This window comes from Acartia tonsa, chromosome 9 (genome assembly GCF_053477335.1).
Source record: "Acartia tonsa isolate MP-2025a chromosome 9, ASM5347733v1, whole genome shotgun sequence".
NCBI classification, from domain to species: domain Eukaryota; kingdom Metazoa; phylum Arthropoda; class Copepoda; order Calanoida; family Acartiidae; genus Acartia; species Acartia tonsa.
Window position 1 is genome coordinate 22,026,389 of NC_137268.1, and position 22,466 is coordinate 22,048,854.

The following is a 22,466-nucleotide window of genomic DNA, read 5'->3' on the forward strand; positions in this document are numbered from 1 at the left end:
TATTGTTGCGCTACTTATGTAAGGCCTTTTCACAATTGTAAGCATTATGACCCTTGACACATACAATAAGAGATAACTATAACCATTAACTCTCTTCTCTCTCACACACACACACTCTCTCTCTCTCTCTCTCTCGCCGCCTCTTCTTTTTTTCCTTTTGACTTTTTTTGTAAAAGCATAGCTTTTCTATAATTATTGTTAGTCCGTCTGTCTGTAACCGTTAGCTTTCTTCGTGTTCCGGTTACCTATTTCCGTAATTTCAAACATGTCCTAATAAAATGCCTACTACTTAACAACATTTTTTAAGTGTCATAATTATCCTATTTATCTGATCTTTGGAACCAAGATTCCTATTACATCAAGGTATAATGTTATAAGCGAGGCATCTCCTTAATCAAGTACTAAAAATGTAAGTATGCCCTTAAACAATATCCTGTAATTTAAGCAGTGTTGCAAAAAATCTACTTATATTATATTCTGTTTTTTTTCAGTTCTGACAGTCTAAAAGTGTTAATGTTAATTTGTCCTACTGTTTCAGAGCTTAGCTTTTATGGATGTTGTCATCCTTGTTAGATTAAGAATAACACAGATTAAAGATCATAAAAGAAAAGAAATGCTATTTTTGAGAGAGGGGGTGATGTGAGAGTAACACTTTTCACAATAATGTACAATTTCCCATACACTTTTAGAAAACATCACCATGATAGTTTTTAGTAGCTACTCTATAATTCCCTTTGTCTGTCCGTCAGTCAGTTCGTAAAGCTATGGGGAAAATATGATTTTCTCGGCATGTAAAAGACAGCTAAAATTCCTTTGACATATGCCCATTTATCATAAATATTGTTATCCTATTGTTTTATCCGTCTGTCTGTTGGTTATGCTGCCAAAGATGCAAACGTTATTTTTGAGGTTTTGTAATTTTCTTGGAGTTTTGGCATATTCTCTCTCTCTCTCTCTCTCTCTCTCTCTTCATTATTATAAGAACTGAATACCTGCTTTATAACTCTCTCTGTCTGTTTGTCCTTACTATGGATGTTGTCATAATTGTTTTTTGTTTTAAGGAGGGTGGGGAGATTTTTTTCTCGCATCAATCATTTTTTAGGGGGGCGATATTCCTACCCATCAAATATACGATTAGTGCATTGAATAGGTTTAAAAGCCTTTAGAATTTTAAATAATCAAAATAAATAACAATTTAGCTAGGTTTAAAGCATAAAATTTAGTTGATGGTATCCTGTTATAAAGAAAATTTTGGTTATAGTCCCTTTCTTGACATCGCCTCTTAATTAAAAGGCGTTATGTCGTATTTTCACAGTAGTTTATCTCCTATTTCTAATCCCTAATCACCTAATCTAACCTAACATAACCTATAAAAAGCTATGAAAACGCCCCTTAAGTGGCAATGAAACGAAATAAAAGTTAGATGTGTTGGTTTGATAAAAAAGAACAGTAGAGTAAGAAAAAAAAATTGGTAACAGGTCCAAATAAAATAGCTGTGAAAATAGCTCAGTATTCGTTTATTTGAGTGCCCTAAATGTTATTGTAACATTGCTAAACACCTTCAATAAAAGTCCATACTAGAATCATCCAATTTACAATAGTGGTGGTGGCTTAACACCTAGCTTTCAAGGGGCTGGTTTCTAATATAAAGTGGGGCAGGGGAAGGTCGTATAAGGAGAGGGAATAAATACGGGGATCTAAAGGAATACGCCCATAAATTACCCCTTCTGTAGATTACAATTAGTGGTTGTGCTGTTTGAACACTTTTAACGTAATTAACCAACCAATCAACATTCAATATAGTCTCCAAAGTTGTTGAGCCAACGAATAAGAAAACGTTATTATGAAACTTTGGGGACCAGTGTATTAAACAGCCCAATGTCTCCTCTTTTAATAACGCAAGATATGGAGTAGCTGACGGAGGTAGTTGGAGTTTATCCTCAATTTTATTTAAACTTGAAAATATTATTTAAAAAAAAATAAAAATGTATATATAAAAAATATTTAATTATTAAAACAATGCTGAATAAATCAGGGAGGGAGATGTCAATGCCATCTGTAAATCATTCCCCCCCCCCCCACCACTAGACGTCTCTGCTCAGCTATCAGATGTCAAGAATTTGGGGGAAGATTTATAAATCGACTTATTCCTGCATATAAGTATATTAATTATGTATTTTGTCATTAATTGAATTTTAATAGTTAACAGAGTAATTAATGACTTCTCATTAGCAGTGACAGCTATCAGTTATTAAAAACTATTTTATGTTTATTAAATTAATCATTAAATTTTACGGAGTAGAATTTACGTACCAAATAAAATTCTATTATTAGTATAGCATGGCTACTCTTTAATTCGAATGCCTGTCTGTCCGTCCGTCCGACTACCAGCTACGGTTGCTAATATAGATATATGGCTGTTTTTGTGAAGATTTTTTTCCAGAATGTAATTTATTTTCTCCGTCAGTCTGTCGATAATGTTTAAACTTTTGGAGAATTTTTTTTCCTGGCTACTTTTATAGATAGACGGCTGTTTTTTGGTAAAGCTACATCTTCTCGATAAGCTTCTTCCTTACAAATCACTTGTTCCGTCAGTATGACTGCAATGCGGTATCTGATATTATACATGTGTGAAATTTTGTTTGTCCTATCTTCGCTTTTCTCTTTTTTTAATGACTTTAATATTTTCATTTTCTTATTAGATCTGTTACAGGCACATGACGCCAGCAAACCTGGCAACGACATCTACGTCCGATGGGTACTGACTGATAGGTTTAATCCTTATAATAAAGTGACAGGATGTCTAGGTGTTTGTCTGTGTGTTTGTATGTTTGTACCGAAGGATCTCGCTTACCGCTGAATCGATCGGGTTTTTCTTAACAGGGTAGCTTCTCATATGTCCTGGAAAGGTTTATAACTATTTGGGGAGGTTATCACCACCCTTCCCAGAGAAATCGACAAAAAAAACACGTTACGTGTCCCTGGAGACCTCTAGGGGCGTAGCCGCTGGTTAATATATAGCGTAATAAGCGCGAGTGGCGGAATACTACTGACGGAAGTTACTCAGTTCAACTGTAGATCACCTTCGCACAGAGGTTTGTAAACAAGTTTATCTATACACAAGTACAACAGTGTTTAATTCAATATCTACAGATTTAGGATGGGTTAAATAAGATATAAACAGATTCCTTTCTTTTATATATATTTGGGTAAGGAATCAACAACACAAAAGATATGGTTTACCTAAATATTTACAAGAACATTATTATTATGTGTGTACAATATAGTCCCTATTCAACCTCAGCAAAATCCGAAATATATGCACACATGTAATCAGTGCATGGCATGCATTTTGTTTTGTCAAGGGGGCCGGGAGGGGTTGAGAGGTTAAAAAAGGATTTGAATAGGGGATGATAACACCTAGATGCAACCCCTCTGGCACATCCATGAATCAAAATTATAAATATTTTGTGTTTCTAATGCATTCCCTTAACTTGAAGCTTTTAAAATTTAATACAAAACTGGTCAATTTAAACATATTCTGTAAGTAATATGTTATTAAGACTTAATTTGCTATTAATGTCGGAATTTTTATCAAAATCAAGAATAACGAAGTTTTTTATAATGCCTATAAAAATGACGTCATACTGGCCTGGCATTGGTTAAATAAAATGTATGCTGGCCTGGCATTGGAAATATAGTCTGTTTACTGGCCTACCATTGGTCATTTGTATCGTATCACTAGGCACATCACATAGGCACTAAAAGGAACACAGTAATAGTGTCTGACTGATTATGACGTAACAAAAAAAATTAGCCAATGGGAGGTCGTTATTGACCAATGGTAAAATTTATAGTGGCCTCTCATTGGCTAATTTTTTTTGTTACGTCATAATCAGTCAGACACTATTACTGTGTTCCATTGTTGTCTTTGGACATCCATTCATGCCATGATTATATATTATTTTAGAAGCAGTCATAGTGCATATAAAATATGACGTCATAAATACATATAACCAATGATATGCCAGTACATATTTTACCATTGGTCAAATACAATGTATACTGGCTTTTCATATTGGTCATTTGTATTGTAGAACGTCATTTTTTATAGGTACTATAAGCTGTTTTTGATTTCAATATAACAAGAGCAACTAAAGTCTAACAGTGTACTTTTCTCTTGAAGTTTGATTGCAGTGAAGCTTTTAATTACATTAATTATGTTCTCAGCAATAATTATTGTTTCCCTCCTAGGTTGGAAATTATTCTAAACACTACCTACTAGCCTTGTAAAGTCATTTTGGTTTACAAATTTGAATTTGTTCAACAAAATTGTCATGAAATTGGTGCTCTCTTCAACTAACAAAAGTAGGGATCTAAAGGGATAAGACAATTGCTGATACACAAAATTACCCCTTTAGAGCGTAAAATTAGTGGCTGAAATGTTTGAACACTCAACTTAACAAACCAATCAATCAAAATTCACTAAAGTCCTTAAATCTGTTAAATCAACGAAAATGAACTTGTTGAGGACTAGTGTCTCATCTGTCTCTGAAACAGTAGACAAGTTAACATTTATCTAAAATAGAATGACAACATCCATAAAAACAAAGCTCTAAAATTGAACCTCGTAAACGTGTCGAACTATGACGTCAGAAAAAATTAACAATTAATCAATGAGAAGCCAGTATTCACTGTAATTGACCAATGGTAAAATATATAGCGGTCTCTCATTGGTTAACCCTTACAGATCGGGCCCCTATTCCCACCTTAATAGATCGGGGGGGGGGGGGGGGTCATATTGACCCCCCCCTCTATCTTGGCTTCTGTTACAGATAAAGACGTAAAATTTTTTTCTGGTGGTTCATGTGTATTTTTAGAGAAAATAACTTTTTCTAGTCATAGCAGTCAGGCGGCTCCTTAGCCGCTTTTTAGCGGCCAGCCGCTAAATTTTAAAACAGCTGTAGAGCGGCCAATTTTGCAGCTAGGATGATCAAATTTTAGGACGAACTTTTTTTTTCATAACAAAAAAATTACTTTTTCTGATCATCGCAAAAAACGGCAAATAACGGAAACCGCCATTTTCGGTGGTTACGGCGGTAAAACGGCGGTTGGCGGCGCCAATAATTATTTTTATCTGTTTATTGTTGCTCAAGAATTCATCAAAAAAATTTATAGGTCTCTAGCTGTAATAGAAGCCACGATATTCATGATATATGTCTGTAGTAAAAGCCGGACAAAAATCGGTCATAAAGTCGGTCAGGGTGTGGTCAAACGGTCATAACACCACTTTTCTCAAAAGGTCATTGATATCTCAGTATTCACCAAAAAAAATTTAGGTTTCTACCTTATACACAAAAGTCATAATGTAGAAATTAAGATTTATTTAGAATTTTTTTTAAATTTTGGTGCTACCCAACCGACTTTGACCGGACACCACGACCGACACAGACCAGATATCATAATAAAATCAACTCCTGCCGACGCATAATTACTAAACTTAAAAAGTCATGAAGTCACAGCTCTCCATCTTACCTACAAAAAAAATGACATTAAAAAAACTAGAGGGGGGGGTCAATATGACCCCCCCCCCCCGATATGTAAGGGTTAAATGTTAATTTTTTCTGACGTCATAGTTCGACACTTTTACGAGGTTCCTAAAATTAGACGGTATGGCAAATATAAACACTTGAGGAGTGTCAGAGTAAAATAATCAAAAAGTCTAAACTGTGGTAAAATATACAAAATTGTCTAAAGATTTTTGTAAATTTCTCATAGATCATAGATTATATTATAGAGATGCTTCACCTAAAAAATGTATATATCTATAATTTAGATTTTATCAGCATTTTTTAGATAATTAGATTAGTATTAGATTTTTAGCGATTTTGTTTGAAACACCAACTAAACTGAGTAAAGCCTTTTTTCATTGCTTTATTGCATCTACCTTAGGTCAGGGATATATCAATGGATAAAAATCTATCATTGATTATTTTTCATTATTTCTGCAATATGGCTCCGAAACTGATTAACATCCGCTGGGTTAGAACCGGTTCTCAGCCATCCTGGAAAATCATGTATAGCATCGTCTTACAGACAATTTCCCACGAATATTAAATGAAAAATTGTAAGATTAATAGCAGTTTTGTTAGACCCGAAGAGGGTATTTTTGGAGTGGGGACAAAACACCTCATTTAAAAATATATAATATTATAAACAACTAACTAAAAATACCTAACTTTAAAAATACCTAATTAGAAAACACCTAATTTTAAGCATATCATTGTTATCTTACGTTGAATAAAGTAGCAGGATCTGTGTCTGTCTGTATCAAAGTTTCTTGCTAACCACATAACCGATATGGTTCTTCTTTACAATGTAGCTTCTCATAGGTCATAGTTATGTTTATAACTATCTTGGATGAGGGTACAACCTTTCCAAGAGAAATCAATTTTTTTAAAAACTGCCCTCCCCACCAAAGAAAAATATGTTCAAAAACTAGAATTAAAAATAGGGAGGTTGGGCGACTCCCCTCCTCCAAAAAATTCCTTTAGAACTAAAATGAAATATGTTAGGTTGAATCCAACCCCCCAACACCTCAAGTGGCCCTTTAGGTCTCTAGGGGCGAAGCGGCTAGTAATAGTGACAACATATTGAATGTGTCTGTACCAAAGGATCTAGTTAACTGCTGAACCGATAGGGTTCTGCTTTACAATGTAGCTTCTCGTAGGTCCTGGGAAGTCTAATACCTTATCCCTCTCAAGAGAAGTTGCCTATGAATAAAAAAAACCCGGATTCCAAGAAAAATTGTTCTTATAAAGAAAATCCACAACCTCTCCACAATTTTTTCATTATAAATCTAAAATTAAAAGGGAAGATGATCGATCTTCCTCCCCACCCAAATAAATTAACACTAGATTTACTTTTACTTTTTATAGGATGGTTAGCTATTTTAAAATTAGGTATTCTTAATTAGGCATTTTTAAATTAGGTGTTTTGTCCCAACTCCATATGTTTAATATCCGCGGGAAGCTTTCTATAATACGATGCAATAAATAAATTGATATATTCGTATATTTTGTATATTATTTTTAGAAAAAATATGATTTTGAAAGTTCTTTTTTTACAAAAAATATAGATTTTTATTTAATTTTTTAAAGCAAAGCTTTTCTATAATTAGGGTCGGTTCATCCGTTCGTCTGTAACGGATATCTTTTTTTGTTAATTTATGCATGTTAGAATTGCTCTATCAATTTCAAACTTTGCATGGTGATTCCTGCTGTAGTTAGGTACGATTTAGAAAGCGTAGCAACTTTATGATCGTCAACAGAATGTCCGTAAATCCATTCAAAACATATTGATTTTAACTTTTTTAACAACATATTTTAATGAGATATAATTATCTGGTTTATCTGATTTTTTAAATGCTGATTCCCAGGACAACAAAGTACAATTTCTATAAGCGAAGCACCTCCATAATCAAGTTTTAAAAATGTAAGTACATATGTCCTTAAACAATATCCTGTATTTAAGCAGTTTTGCAAGAAATGTACTTGAAATTTTGTTTAAACATATATATTTATATTCTGATTATTCAGTTTTGACACTCTATAAGTGTTAATGTTCGTTTGTCCTACCGTTTCCGAGCATCGTTTTTATCCTTGTTGTCATCCATGTTTTCAAACTTTTGACTTGATGAATATAGCAATGATATTATTTCTATTTAATGCCTATATAGAATTACTAGTAGCCTCGTCCCTAAATTTTAGAGGAGGGCAAATGGGGTCAGGATAATAGCCTAAAACCACTCAAAGACATTTATAAAATATTTAGACTTTCTTGTATAAATGCTTCGATTCATACGTATTGATTGTTAAAGGAAACGCCATTCTAAAAATCAATGTTTGTCATTAATCCTGTCCTCCTATTATATAAAGCAGTAAGAGTTTTTTGTTTGTCCCGAAGGATCTTGCTAACCGCTGAACCGATATTGTTCTCCTTTACAGTGAAGCTTCTTATAGGTTCTAAGAAGATTTTAAACTATTTTTTGGGAGTGTGTCTTCACCCCCCAACCCCCCAAAAATATTTTTTACTGTTTTGAAACTCAAATTTAAAATGGGATGAGGTCAACTTTTCCACTCCTACTTTAAGTGCCCCTAGAGGCTTCTAGGGGCGTAGCCGCTAGTATTTTATAAAATAGTAAGCTTTTTTGTCTGTAGCGAATGATCTCGCTAATCGCTGAACCGATATGGTTCTACTTTAGAATGAAGCTTCTTATAGGTCCCGGGATGGTTTAAGGCTGTTTTATTTTTATTACACAAAAGTCGTTGTATGGTTTTAAGCTATGTTTCTGCCCTTTCATATCCCTTTGAATTTCCCTAGAAACTAGGGACGCAGCCGCTACTTATGATAAATTATGGAAATATGAATGTTATAATTTCAACAACAAGAAATAAACTAATTTTAATCATCAGAACAATCTTTTTTATTTAATTTTTTCTCTTTTTTTCCTTAAAATAAATATTCATTTGATAGCGAGATATTATTGGGAAAAAAGCGCTACTGCTTATATAATAGGATTTTATTCACGTAACTATAAAGTCTGTATTAAACCCTCCTTTGAAAAAATACGTTTTAAGCGTGAGGATGAGTTTACTTTGTAATTTACAATATTTTATAAAAATATTTTTTTTTTAAGCGAATCTTTTCTATAATTAGGGTCGGTCCGAAAGTACGTCCGTACGTCCGTTTGAGACAGATAGCTTAATTTAGGCATGTTAAAAAAAACTGTTTTCATCCTTGTTGTAGAGCTTCAACTTATATGCGAAGCAGTTCATAGTGCCTATAAAAATGACGTCATACAATACAAATGACCAATGATAGACTAATATACATTTTAGTATTGTTCGAATACAATGTATACTGGCCTATCATTTGTCATTTGTAGTATATGACGTCATTTTTCATAGGCACTATAAGCTGCTTCTGTTTTCATCCTTGCTGTATGGCCTTAACTTTTATACGCGCGCGCTCTCAATTTGGAAATTCCACACTTGCTATTTTATACCACCAGTGGCACAACCAACCCAGTTCAATACTATCCAGCACACCAGACAGTTAGCATTTTTATAAAAGTTAGTATTTTTACATGGTTCACCTTGTGATATGCTTTAATTCAAATTGAAATTTGTTCTTTTAAAATCAACAAATTCTATTAAATCAACTGTGAAAATTTAAAATTATCTTTAGAATTAATAGTTAGTCTTAAAGTTTGGATATTTTGTTGGTGGAAAGAAGGGGAGGGGGGGATTTAGTTTTTAAAAAAAAAAGTACTTAGGCTTGAGGATTGCAAAATTATATATAAAAAAATATACCTCTCTGTAATTCACAGGACATTTATCAATTGTATTATATGACGTCATTTAAGTATAGGCACTATAAGCTGCTTTTGTTTTCATCCTTGCTGTATGGCCTTTACTTAAATGCGCGCGCGCGCGAAAATATAAAAAAGTGTAATTCACAGAAAAAAAGTATGACACAAAGGGAGAGGGGTGAGCAGGGATTGACAGACAGATCAACCCAGCTGCGCTAATTACAGTGCAGTATAGTTACAGTTATTTATCGCATCATATTGTAAACAGTTTTGTTAGCCCCGAGATGCCAAAGGCACGGGCTAATAAATTGTTTTAATCTTATGAATGTACATTTGTACTGGATATAATTTGATGCTATACATAATTTTTCAGTCTGGCTGACTCGAGAACCTGTTTCAATCCACCGGATATTGATCGGTTTCAAAGCTGTACTGGAAATTTTTTTTATAGTTTACTTTAAATCTCTACTAAAAATAAGACATCTGTCTTTTATACATATGTACATAATTAGAGTGATTTACAGAAAATACTAAGGATGACAACATCCGTAAAAGCGAAGTCCTGAAACGTTGGTACAAACGAACATTAACATTTGTAGAGTGTCAGAATGAGAACAGAATAAGCAGAATACAAATTGATAAGCATAAAACAAATTTACGTAAATTTGTTTCAAAAATGCTTAAATAGAGAATATTGTTGAAGGACATACTTACATTTTAGAATGATTATAGAGATGCTACACTTATAACATTGTACCTTGTTTTAATAGGAATCAGTATTAAAAAAATCAGATGAAATTTATTGTAAAAAGGTTAAAATCAACATGTCTTAAGTGTTAAAATGTTTGAAATCGATTGAACAATTCTAACGTGTAAAAAATGAATGAAAAGACCTAATCGTTCTGGCCGTACGGACGGACCTACTACGATTATGGAAATGCTTCGCTTTCAAAATTGGGATTTCGAGGGAATATAAAAAAGGTGATTTGCAAAAAAAAATATCTAGTTTCATAGGCTTTCCTACAATAAAACCAAAAAAGACACTTTTACAATAAATAGTATATCATCAAGATTTTTCAAACACCATATTTTTAAATTTTTAATATATGAGCGACGTTTTGCTATAAATAGGGTCGGTCAGTCCGTCAGTCCGTACGTACGTCACGGACAGTTAGCTATTTTTGTTAATGTAGACAGGTTAGAATTGTCCTTTTGGTTCCAAACATTGCATGGTGATTCCTGTAGTAGTTAGATACGATTTAGAAAACGTAGCAACTTTTTAATTGTTACTAGAATGTCCGTACCTCCATTTTAAACATGTTGATTTTTGAACACAGTAAAAGTGTCTGACTGATTATGACGTAACGTGGCCTCTCATTGGCTAATTCGTTTTGTTACGTCAGAATTAGTCAGACACTTTTACTATGTTCTGATTTTTTAAAACTTTTTTAACAATAAATTTTTTGGAATACTTATTCCTAAGACATCAATGTACAATATTATAAGCAAGGCATCTCTATAATCATTAGGCATTGGCATTATATCCGGCAGGATATCCGGACATTTTCAATATCCGGCTGGATACCGGATATTAAAACTATCCGACCGGATATCCGGCAATATTTTCGGGTATAGTCCCTTTCGTGGCGATTCTTCGTTTTTTTTAAAGTAGCTTTTCTCGTGTTTCTAGCCCCTGCGGGGGGCTCTAACCCTGTGGGGCAATCACCTAACCCGATATAACCTAACCTAACCTAAAATAACCTATCAAAAGCCATTTTAAAAACACGACGAATCGCGCCTAAAGGCCACTACCCCGCCCAATCTTGATTCGACTTTTATACTCGGATTATTCAGTTCTGACATTCTACAAGTGTTAATGTTCGTTTGTTCTACCTTTTCAGAGCTTCGTATTTATCTGGAGTTTTGTATGATTTGCAGTTTGGCTTTCACAGAGATAACCTTTCTATAATTTTCAGATCCAAGATGGGAAATTCACCTAAAAATTGTGTTGGATGTCAAACAACATGTTGTACCTCACCCAAGACTGCCTGCCTTATCATTGCAGCAGTGCAAATGGTGAGCAAATTTAAATTCATTTTATTATAAAATTATTTATTTTTTCTGTAATGTGCCTGTATGAAACAAATCAATCAAACCTAACAACAAAATTGCTGACTTTCATTTCTTTTACCCTATCACCCTTTCTATGTTTTTAGTTTGGGTTTTATACTTCCATTACAAACACATTTTCCTTTTTTGTTGGCAGCTACACCCTTAGATGTTCCTAGGGGCATTTGAAGGAAGGGGGGGGGGGGGTATGTAGTCAACCCTTCTCTTTAAATTTTATTTTTTAAAGAGAAAGTAATTTTTTTTATATTTGGAATGTTAGTTTTTCTAGTGCGATAGGATTGTTCAATGTAAAGGAGATTTATATGGGTTCAACTGTTAGTAAGATCTTTCCCTACTCACATCCTATTATTTTTGTATCGAAGAATAAGCTAACAATTCTTTTTTTAGATTATCAGTTTCCTAACCCTTGTTGCTGGCTTTGTTGTAATTGGCTGGACTAGGTAAAACTGATTTTCAAAATTTAAATTACAATATTTGTTAAAATGATACTAATTTTACCAATCAAGTATATCAAAAGTGTCAAGGCTTAATGAAAAAAAAACCTACTATCCCTCCCCCTTTATTTTTTAAATAAATTGAAAATAAGGTTGGGTATTTTATAAATTTAAGGAAAATTAACGGAAAACGACATTAAAAAACTTCTCTGTAATGTGAAACCAATTTCGAGATATTTAGCGTTAGACAGCATTTAATTTGGTTGTGTCTAAACCCTCAAAAAGTTTTCTAGATGTGTCTGTAACGCTCTGTACGTAGATCAATCGTTATAACATATCATTAATAATTTATAGGATAGAAAATAGAAGACTTGATCCCGACACAGGCACTATTTATATTGAGTGGTATGGCAATTACATGATTGGGGGACTTGTATCAGCAGGAGGTGCTATTCTACTTGTACACTCTGCCATTCTTATCCATGGAATTAGAAAGGTAATAAATAGTCAATACTATCCCCTTAATTAGGGAAAATCATTATACTGATCAAACATTTAAAAGAATAATATATCCTATGATATAAAGTAGTAAAGTTATTTTGTATGAAGCAAAAGATCTTAAAAAGTGCTGGTTTTACTTGGTTGTACTTTTCAATGAAGCTTTATAATTGTCTTTGGATGGTTTTAGGCTATTTTCTTAACCTTTATCACCCTCGCCTAGAAGCTAGGGACAAAGTAAATAGTAACCTTACATACCAACACCAGCTCCTTAAAATCGTAATAAAGTGCTTAAACTTTTTTGAATTATAGAGACCTTCCTGTAGATATTATAAACTTCAATTATTTGCTGTTAACAAGATCATGTGCTACCCACAGAATAATAATTCTTTTTGTTGTATGACCCTTAGTCTTAGCTCACATACTAACTTGGCAATCACCAGCTGACTACAGTAGGTACAATAAATAAGAATCAAAATCGGCTTGACATCTGTTTCAACACTGGGTCTATGATAACTTGCCAGCTATGATAGCTAGTTTTTAAGAACCCAATTTGATATTTTAGACCATTTAGTGACTTAGTGTTTTTTTTCTTTTAGGGTAGACCTAGTTACCTTCTATGCTGGATGATTATTTTTGGTTTGATCATAGTTTCAGCTGCATTTGGTGTTCTAACTTATTTTACAATTCAGGTATTTCAATTTTTATTCATATTTTTAAAATGTTTTTGTAAAAAGACATTACTATTATATTCAAACAATTGTTTAAAAGTTTGACATTGTCAAACACAAAAGAATGTCTGATCATTAAGAATTGTAGAAATTCTAATATTCAGGGATAAGGGATAGGAAACCTGGCCATAAATTAGGTCTCGGCCTGGTTTTGAAAGGGATCATGCAACTTTTACCATTTGCCTAATTTAATGACCTTACTGGCGGACGGCTCATATTGGCTACCGCTCTAAACCAATAGTGTTCTGTGATTTGGGCTTATTTTGTATCAACCAATCACCAATTGGCTGGTTGATACAAAACAAGCCCAAATCACAGATGGCGGAAATTTTAGAAGCAGACAATTCTGGAAAAAATAATGATTTCGTCTGCTACGAAAAAATAAATATAAATGGTGTTAGATCACATTAGTTTAATTATTAAATCTGCTTAGAGTTAAACATTAAAAAAGGGCAACATAGAAAAAACAAAAATAACGGGATTATTTTTTTGGAAAGAAGGTAGCTACGAATTTTCATTTGGTAGTTTATAAATTAGATGTTGTATTTTGAATTTTAAAAATTTAGTACGGAGTTGATACAACACCTTCACCCTAATTTTTGTACAATACAACACAGTACAGATATATCATTACATTATATCCAGTATAGTATCCAAAGAACTTGATAGAATGTTACCCAAGTGCATATTTATTTATTTATTTTGAATTTTAATTAGCAACGAAATTTTCAAATAAAATTTTTACTCATTAATAAAAATGCAAATAATACAAACTAAAATCTGTCTGAGGGAAACCCAACGATAGCTTTCTGACAGTTCCAATTACCAAAGTAAAAGATAAACAATTTTGGGAGAGAAAAAACTTCTTTTTAACAAAAGCCATTAATATATAGGTTTATAAAAAGTTATGTTTTTTACTTTAAACTAGCTACCTGAATTTGATTCTATACTTTATCTACACACACACACACAGCTTTTTCATTAGCATTTTATACGAACCACTGCGCTATCCCAAAACTGGTTTATTAGGCTAGAAATAGGCCTAGGCTTGAAATAGGCCTGAAATAATATTTTCCTACGTTTCCCATCCCTTATCCCTGCTAATATTAATTCATAAATAAATTTTATATCTTTAAGATGAAAGAAATGAAGGATAATTATTTTGGATCGATTGATCAGTCCGAATATGATACTACAATGAGTTTGGTAAGTAAAAATGAACTATCCTTGATAATTAACTTAAAGGGGTAGTTGCATTAAATGCATTTAAACTGCATATTCTTTTCTGTTCAATAGTTTAAACTACATCAATAGGACATACATATATTTGAAAGATTTTCAATTTTCTACCAGGTAGTTTTAAAACTATCAAGATTTAAAATTCATATTTTTTGGATATATGCAACTTATATGGTGGTCCTGTTTTTACAAACACAGTATCATACCTATTTTGGTGGTGCCTAATTGATTTCTATTTATTGTTATACAAAATTATATATGTTAGATGGTATTTTTGTAACTTATTCTCGTTATCAAACCGTTTAAATACACATCATGCAACTATCAAAAAAGATGATTTCAAATCTTTTACTGACATCCTACACCAAACATTCACAACCAAAATCTACCAACAACAACACATGCAGCATGTCATTTATGCTAATGCATGGGTTTAGTTACAGGGAGGGAAGGGACATTGGTGTGTTTATTGCACTAGTCTCAAAATTTTTATAACGACGTTATCTTATTCCTTGGCTTAAAAATTTTGGGGACCTTTTTGAATTGTGATACAAAAGTTGGATGTCCAAACATTTAAAACACTAATTGTAATCTACAGAATCATTGGGGATGTACATCAATTTATTGGCCATTGTCTTATTCCTTTTGCTTTTGTTAAGATTATTTAAAAAACAAAATCTATAAAATTATGAAAATCATTAGTTAACTTTACATATATTATTATTAGTTATGGGTATCAGCGACTATTGTTTTGGGTATTTCTGCTTACCTCATTGTCATTGTCAACTCTCATAGGTAAGTTTTTCACTGTTTTATTGTATTTGATGCAATAACTTAATTGAATAGAATATTTGACTTTGTGAGTGATATAATTTAATCAGGTCAAATGAATATTTTTCTCTTGGGGGCTGATTCAAGCTCCACATTAAAATTGATACTTACTTTAAATCAGAGCTCCAAGTTCATAAACCTGTGCCACATCTGGCTTATTTTACCTCAGCTCAACCTTTGTAATTTTAAGGCTTGGAAAGGCTTTAAAAATGAAAAGGTACATTTAGAATAATCAATTATCACTTAAAGGAAACAAGACTAGTTTTCATGGAGGATTAAAATTTTAAGTTTTAAATCTTATTGTGGCAAACTTTCAGTAGTTGTTTTTCATGCAAGCTTCCTTTAATAGTTTTATAGTTTTTATCATGTAAGATGTTAAAAGTAAATGAAATTCTAGCATATAATCTTTTGTCAAAAAGTAATAGCTAATTTTGCTCACAATTTGAAATAATTTCTAAAGTTTCTTGGTAGCATATTTTCTTGACAAATGTCTAGAACTTTTAGCTCTCAAACTATAGAAGATAGGGTCTATTGGTGGTGGGAGAATTTATAAGCAGCTTATTGAGGATGATAGTACGTATATCCAGAGAGCCATATTTTAGTCTTGTTTCAGCCATATATTTTTAAAACATTACATTTAAAAGAGCTTTTCTTGTTAGTTACAATTGGCTAACTAAATTCCTATATGATTACTGTGTGGTTGAGTGGAATGGACTTGATTATACCATTGTACTTGATTATCCAAAAGCTATATAATTTAGTAACAACACTACTTTCATTATCAAATTCTAAAGATTTAACTTATTGATTATTTTCCTGTAATTTGTATATTAAAGGATAAATAGCTATACTCACTACTAAATGTTGTCTTTATGCCTGTTTCTTTATTTAGGCGCCAGTTACTGAGTTCTTCTGAAATTAAGGATGAAGAAGGTAAAACTAATTACAAACTGATAAAAATAAAACCAAGAATTTATTTTTACAAGTTTAAAATACATTAATTTAAAGTTGTTACATTTGAGGAAAGTTGAACCCTCAACTTTTAATTTAATGGGGAGGGGCGTAATGATATCTAAACTTAAACAGTGAGCAAATAATCTAAATATTGAGCTAGATTCTTGAAACTTAGTACATAAGCCTAGTCCTGTAGGTACTACTTCTAAATGGAAAAAAATATCTTTAGGTTAGGTGAGAAAACCCTGCAGAATTGGAATTTTTAAGGCCTTTTTTGGTCTATTTTGGTATAGAAACCTACGTTTAATATTTTTTCTTCAGTTGTTTTCTTAGATGCACTTTGTTATTCATTATTTAAGATGATTTAGCAAATTGAAGATCAAAACTCAAAAAACATATTTTTGGATATATGACAACACTAAATAGGAAAAAATGCACTGCGAGCCACCCACCTAGCCCGCTAGGGTTGGTCTCCGACTTGCTGAATTATCTTAAATAATGTCCTTGTGAATAGATACAGTATATTCAAGGAAAGAAACTATAGAAAAAAATAATTAAAGGTAAGTTTCTACATCTCAAAATAGACCAAAAAAGGCCTAAAAACCCCATTTCCGCAGGGTTTTCGTACCTAACCTAACCTAATAAAAAATTTAAATTTTTTTTTCATTTAGATGTATTACCTAAAGGACTAGGCTTATGTACCAAGTTTCAAGAATCTAGCTAAATATTGAGACCATTTTGCTCACTGTTTAAGTTTAGATGTCATTACGCCCCCACCCCCCCTTATTAAAAAGAAAATAAATAAAGGGGGATTTCTCTTTTAGGGTGGAGGTGTCCTTCACCATAATAGTTAAAAACCTTTTTTGGACGTATAAGAAGCTTTACTGTAAAGGAGAACCATAATGCTTCTGTGGTTTGTAAGATCCTTTGCCACTGAAAGACAGCCTGTTACTTTTATATAGGGATTCTATAGTGACTCTGTGCCCGATTTTCATCTTGTCTAATGTCTAGGTAATAGGATTCAATAAAATGAAACTTACAATTAAGGTGAAGATTAAACCATAAGTAATCATAATGTTCAGCCATGGGCCATAATGTGTTACCATTTGCACCACTGAAAAAATAATTTCGCACCACTGTTTTCTTTGATTATTAATGATAGTGATATTAAAGCCCAATAATTCCTATTCATGTGAGACTAATTGTTGTAAACCTTATTTTTTTCAGACTTGAATCAACTAGCAAGTGGTATAACCAAGACAGCCTCTCTTATCATTGGAGTAGCACATTTGGTAAGCTAATCTGAATAAGTTTTAAATAAAATTAGCTCACTGTACTGACCAAGGCAAATTTGCTTGATTCACTTCAATAAGAGATGTGATAGATAATGAAGATTTTTTTTCTTTGAAATATGTTTTATTATGAAGTAGCAGTGGTTACTAATTTAAATATTATGGTTGAGATAGATTTAAAAGTGTTAAAAGAACATTTTTTCAGGTTATGAGTATCTTGATTTTTCTTGTTGTGTTTTTCTTCAGGTAAAAAAAAAGCTGTTTTTTGTTTGATTATTCATGGTTTCATTTATTTATTTTGTTATATTATTATCATTTTTAAAACTGTGAAAAAAAGGAATTAAAAAGGGGGGTGAGGGGTAATCTTTGTTGTATTTTCAAATTAATAGATTTAAATACGTCTTTTTTGTTAGGAATCTTAAAAATTTTCAAACTAAACAATATTCTGTATAAATATAAGATTTTTATCTAGCTTATATTTCTACACACACTACATGTATGAACTCAACACTCTTTCTTGGATTCCGGGATTTGGATTAGCTGTCATTGCTGTCCTAATTGCAGCCTCTGCCATTCTTATCCATGGAACAAGAAAGGTAATTCAATAAATGTAGAAAATCTAGACTACAACTCAGTAAATTGGGCAAATAATAATATAGAGAAGAAATAATCAAGCCATGTTATTGGTCTTAAAGAGTACATATTTTTAAAAATTGTACAATGAGTCAGCATAAATTAATCGAATTTCCATAAAAAAGCTTTGCTCTATAAATGGATTAACTATATACTAATCAATTGCTTTAAAATATTTACAAATCACATTCATTTATAACTAATTTGTTTGCCTTTTTGGAATTTATTTCATTTGTAAGATCATACTGTTGAATTTGATGATAATTTTTATATAAATCTATTATCTTGTTATGAATATTGTCTTTGGTGATTAAAATAAATTTAAATTTATATTTTTATGTCAAAGCTGAGTTATTTCAAGAATATCTGCAAAAAATTATTTAAGTTTTAAATATTTTTCCTAATTTAATCAGAGTTGTCATATTTCAAAAGTAACTGAGACATTAACCTGCTTATGAAATACCTATGTGACTTTATTTTCTTACTTGTAACTTTATGTTACTCTTCTAGGGAAAAAGTGGTTACCTACTATACTGGACAATTATGTTTGGTATTTGTCTTGGTATAACTTCAATTGGTTTTCTGACATATCAATCATTTCAGGTAATATATTTTTTTTCATGTTACAAGAATTTACATAAGACAATACAAATGGGTTGAAAGGAACAAAACTATGTCAGGATTTTGAAAAAATATCTTTAAGCTTGAAAAAATGTTTTGGTTTAAACATTTTTATTAATTTTAATATTTCATTTATAGCACTAATTATTGTAGCTTTTACCATGAGAATTTTATTTTCTTGTTTTAATTTATACATTTGTATACCAAATATTATCTAACTGATTAAGGAATGAGAAAAATAATCTTAATCAACAATTATTTCTTGATATTCAACCCATATTGTGTTTCATATTGCTAGGTTGCTATTGCTGTACAACATGACTATATTCCACAATGGGTGATTACTCAAATGATTATGGTAAGTTTCCAACAAGGAATTATTAATTGGAAAAATGTTTGGAACAAGTATATTTAAAAATTCAGATGCTATGTAACAGACACTGAACAGTGAAAATTCAGGGGATCTAAAGGGACAGGACAATGGCCAATAAATTGATGATGCACATTGCACAAATTACCTGATTGATTGACACTCAACTTAATAAACCTTCAATTAAAATTCACTAAAGACCCCATAATTGTTAAGCCAACAAATAAGAAAACGTTGTTATAAAACTTTGGGGACTAGTGTAACAGCCCAATGTCCCCTCTCTCTCTCTCTCTCTCTGCCTAATACCTCTAAGCTTCTCTGTATTAATAAATTGTTGTTGAGATTGTGTAAAATCTATAAAATATGAAAAACTTGCTTTTTCTTAGACTTGCGTAATAGTGACCGTTGTTGTTGGATTTTTCTCTTACCAGATGTGGATTGTCAACTCTCACAGGTTTGTTTTTTTCTTTTTACACATGGGATCATTTTTTTCACGTATTTTCCCTAAAGTTCTGTGTAAACGTTTAGGCCAATCTATTCTTGATCATGACCAAATGAAATAGTCATAATTAAGAACAGTTTGACTTGATAAACGTACTTGACAAAATGGTTACTCACAACTGTACAGAAAATACACGAAAAAATTACATCCTTTTGATAATTTTTTCTATGGTCCTATTGAAAATGAAACCTGGCTAATGTTTAATGATGAGCAATAGTTTACGATTGTTTCAACAAAAGGGTTCATATGGGAACACTTTTATTCATCAACTAGGGCCAGTTCAATCTCTGCATACTAGAACACTTAAAGGAAGCCTGCAAGAAATACATGCTTTAACTGCTGAAAGACTGCCACAAGTAGACCCAATACCCCATATTTGAAGCCTTCAGTCACAGATAAATAAAGCCATTTAATAGCTGCACTCCTGAGAAATTTTATATAAAAATTTTATGACTTTGATAGCAATATGAGTAATGCAAGAATAGGACACTCTGCAAGAATTAATAAAAAATATGTTTAATAACTAGTAATAAACACTCAAAAATAAAGTTAAAGTAATATTTGGAAACAAAAGTTTAGAATGAAATTACACTTTTGTAAAAAAAAAATTTCTGCCAAAAGATTCCATTCATTTAAATAAATTTACTCAAGTATCTTTTTTTATTTAGAAGAGAATTGCTGAGCCTCTCTGAAAATATGGATGCAGAAGCAAAAAATGAACCCAATCAAGAAGTGGAAAATAAAACTTACAACAAGATGTACCTGAAGAATGTCCAATGAGTCCTTGAAAAGATCAACAAAAACTTGAAATCATTATGTAAGATTTATATAAATCTATTGTTATAAATCAAAACATTATATACTACACTGTTAAAAATAATTTTTTTTTTAGCCACAGATAATACTATATATTCTTCACATTAATGTATAGTATCAATCTGTACGTTATAGGAAAAAAACCTTATTACAATACAAGGAAGATTCCAATACTGTAATGAGCAATACTTAGTGTTCTATGGAGTAACATGTAGTACTAAATAATGTATTTGTCTGTATAGTATAATCCAATACGCTCTTTGGAATAATATTCAATACGGTAGAAGTAAGTTTTTAATACTCTCCTTTGCAATTTTTGATATTCTCTATCATAATTTTTGATACTCTGTAGAGTAGGAAACTGTTTTACTTTGGATGAAAGATCAGTTTATAATATATGATTATTATATGTACATATACATTTTGTTATATCAACAAACATACCAAGCAGAGCAATAAAACATTAATTTAAATGTAAATTTAGTAAAAAAAATGACTTTAAAGATGTTTAGGACTAAACATGATCCTTAAAAATAAAAACTATGGTCAGTCATAATTACAAAAATCAAAACTATAAATCTGAGCATAAATAGTAACATTTCATCTTTGTCTAAAACGACCAAGCGTATGAAATAGTACTAAATTAAAAAACATTTCTACAGCGTATTTTCCAGTACACTAGAGTCTATCAAATAGTACTATTTTAATAAACATTTCTGTACTGTATTTTCCAGTATTCTAGAGCGTATCAATCGATACTAAAAAAATGTATGGGTTCTGTATAGTAATAATTATTGTGTTATATAGTATTACATAGTGTTATATATTAATTATATAGTTGTAGCGTACTTACGGTTCCAATACTCTCCAGAGTATCAATTGATACTAAATAAAAAAATTATTTTTAACAGTGTATATACTCGCATCTTATAACTAATATTTTTATTTTTATAGATCAGTTACACGGGTGAATATATTTCACAATTTCCTAATTCATGATTACAAACATAAATATTTACCTATATTGTTTTCATAATATAAATTGGGGAATGAAATTTTAACAGATTTTTACAAAAAATTTAAACTGGCTGATATTTTAAAGTGTTTTAATGTTTATTTTCAATACAGTATTGTTCAAAATGTAATTTTTTACATAAATTTACAATATTTTTCTAAAATTAAATATATTTATAAAAAAAAACTTATCATTTTTTATTGAAAAAAACAAATTTTATATTACATGTGCATATAAAATTTTACAATTAACTTTTTAGTTTTCTATCAAATGCTTTGTGTCAGTCAAATATTTTAGGGTTGGTTTTAGTCTTAATTTATTCAATTTTCGTCTTTTAATGATTAGCTATTAGTTTTAAAACAGATAAAAATAAAAACTCTGGGCTGAAGTTAATTGGCTCAGAAAACAAGAGAAACAGCTTCAAACATGTATTCAATTGCTTATCATTAGGTATGAAATATTACTATTAATTACAAATTCCCTCTTACCAAGAAAAACCTCATGTAATATAATGTCGTAGTTGTAGTTAAATTTACCAAAGATAATATTTCCATACTTTTAAGAATCTTTAAAACTTAGGGTCTGTTATGTCATAATTTAAGAAATATTATAATAATAATAATGCTGGGTAATTAGGTTTATAAGAAAGGATAAATCTAATTGAAGGTCAGGTTGGCGTCTTTGAGGGCTTCAATATCAGTTTGTTGAGCATACCACAAATGGAACCTTTTAAATCAATAGGTAAACTGCATTGATTGCAAATAAAAAAAACGCAACACTAAGATTTTACTGCAGATTTTACAAATTTTACACAAAACATTTTTCTATACATTTAACTTTTAGAAATAAAATATTGAAAATAAGGAGGGTGGGATTAGTAATTTTCCCTATGCCTAACTTCCTACTGGAGGTGCACTAAACATCAAAATCTAAATAAACAAATATCAAATAAACTGTTGCTGTCTATAGTGTAAAAGGGGGATAGATGTCACTGCATTTGGCCTACCTATTATATTGACCTCATGAA

The 22,466-nt window shown here is 31.3% G+C and overlaps 1 protein-coding gene across 1 annotated transcript; it reads left to right on the forward strand.

Moving 5' to 3' along the window:
• The first annotated feature begins 9,066 nt into the window (after positions 1 to 9,066).
• Positions 9,067 to 22,306, forward strand: LOC145328502 (uncharacterized). Its single transcript, XM_080172213.1, has 16 exons — positions 9,067 to 9,134; positions 11,350 to 11,449; positions 11,891 to 11,943; positions 12,292 to 12,433; positions 13,035 to 13,127; positions 14,304 to 14,372; positions 15,133 to 15,200; positions 16,129 to 16,169; positions 17,418 to 17,482; positions 17,688 to 17,728; positions 17,955 to 18,078; positions 18,626 to 18,718; positions 19,035 to 19,094; positions 19,493 to 19,560; positions 20,277 to 20,471; positions 21,338 to 22,306. Exons 2-15 carry the CDS (start codon positions 11,357 to 11,359, stop codon positions 20,386 to 20,388), a joined length of 1,122 nt encoding a protein of 373 aa, XP_080028339.1. The 5' UTR covers positions 9,067 to 9,134; positions 11,350 to 11,356; the 3' UTR covers positions 20,389 to 20,471; positions 21,338 to 22,306.
• Positions 22,307 to 22,466: the final 160 nt, after the last annotated feature.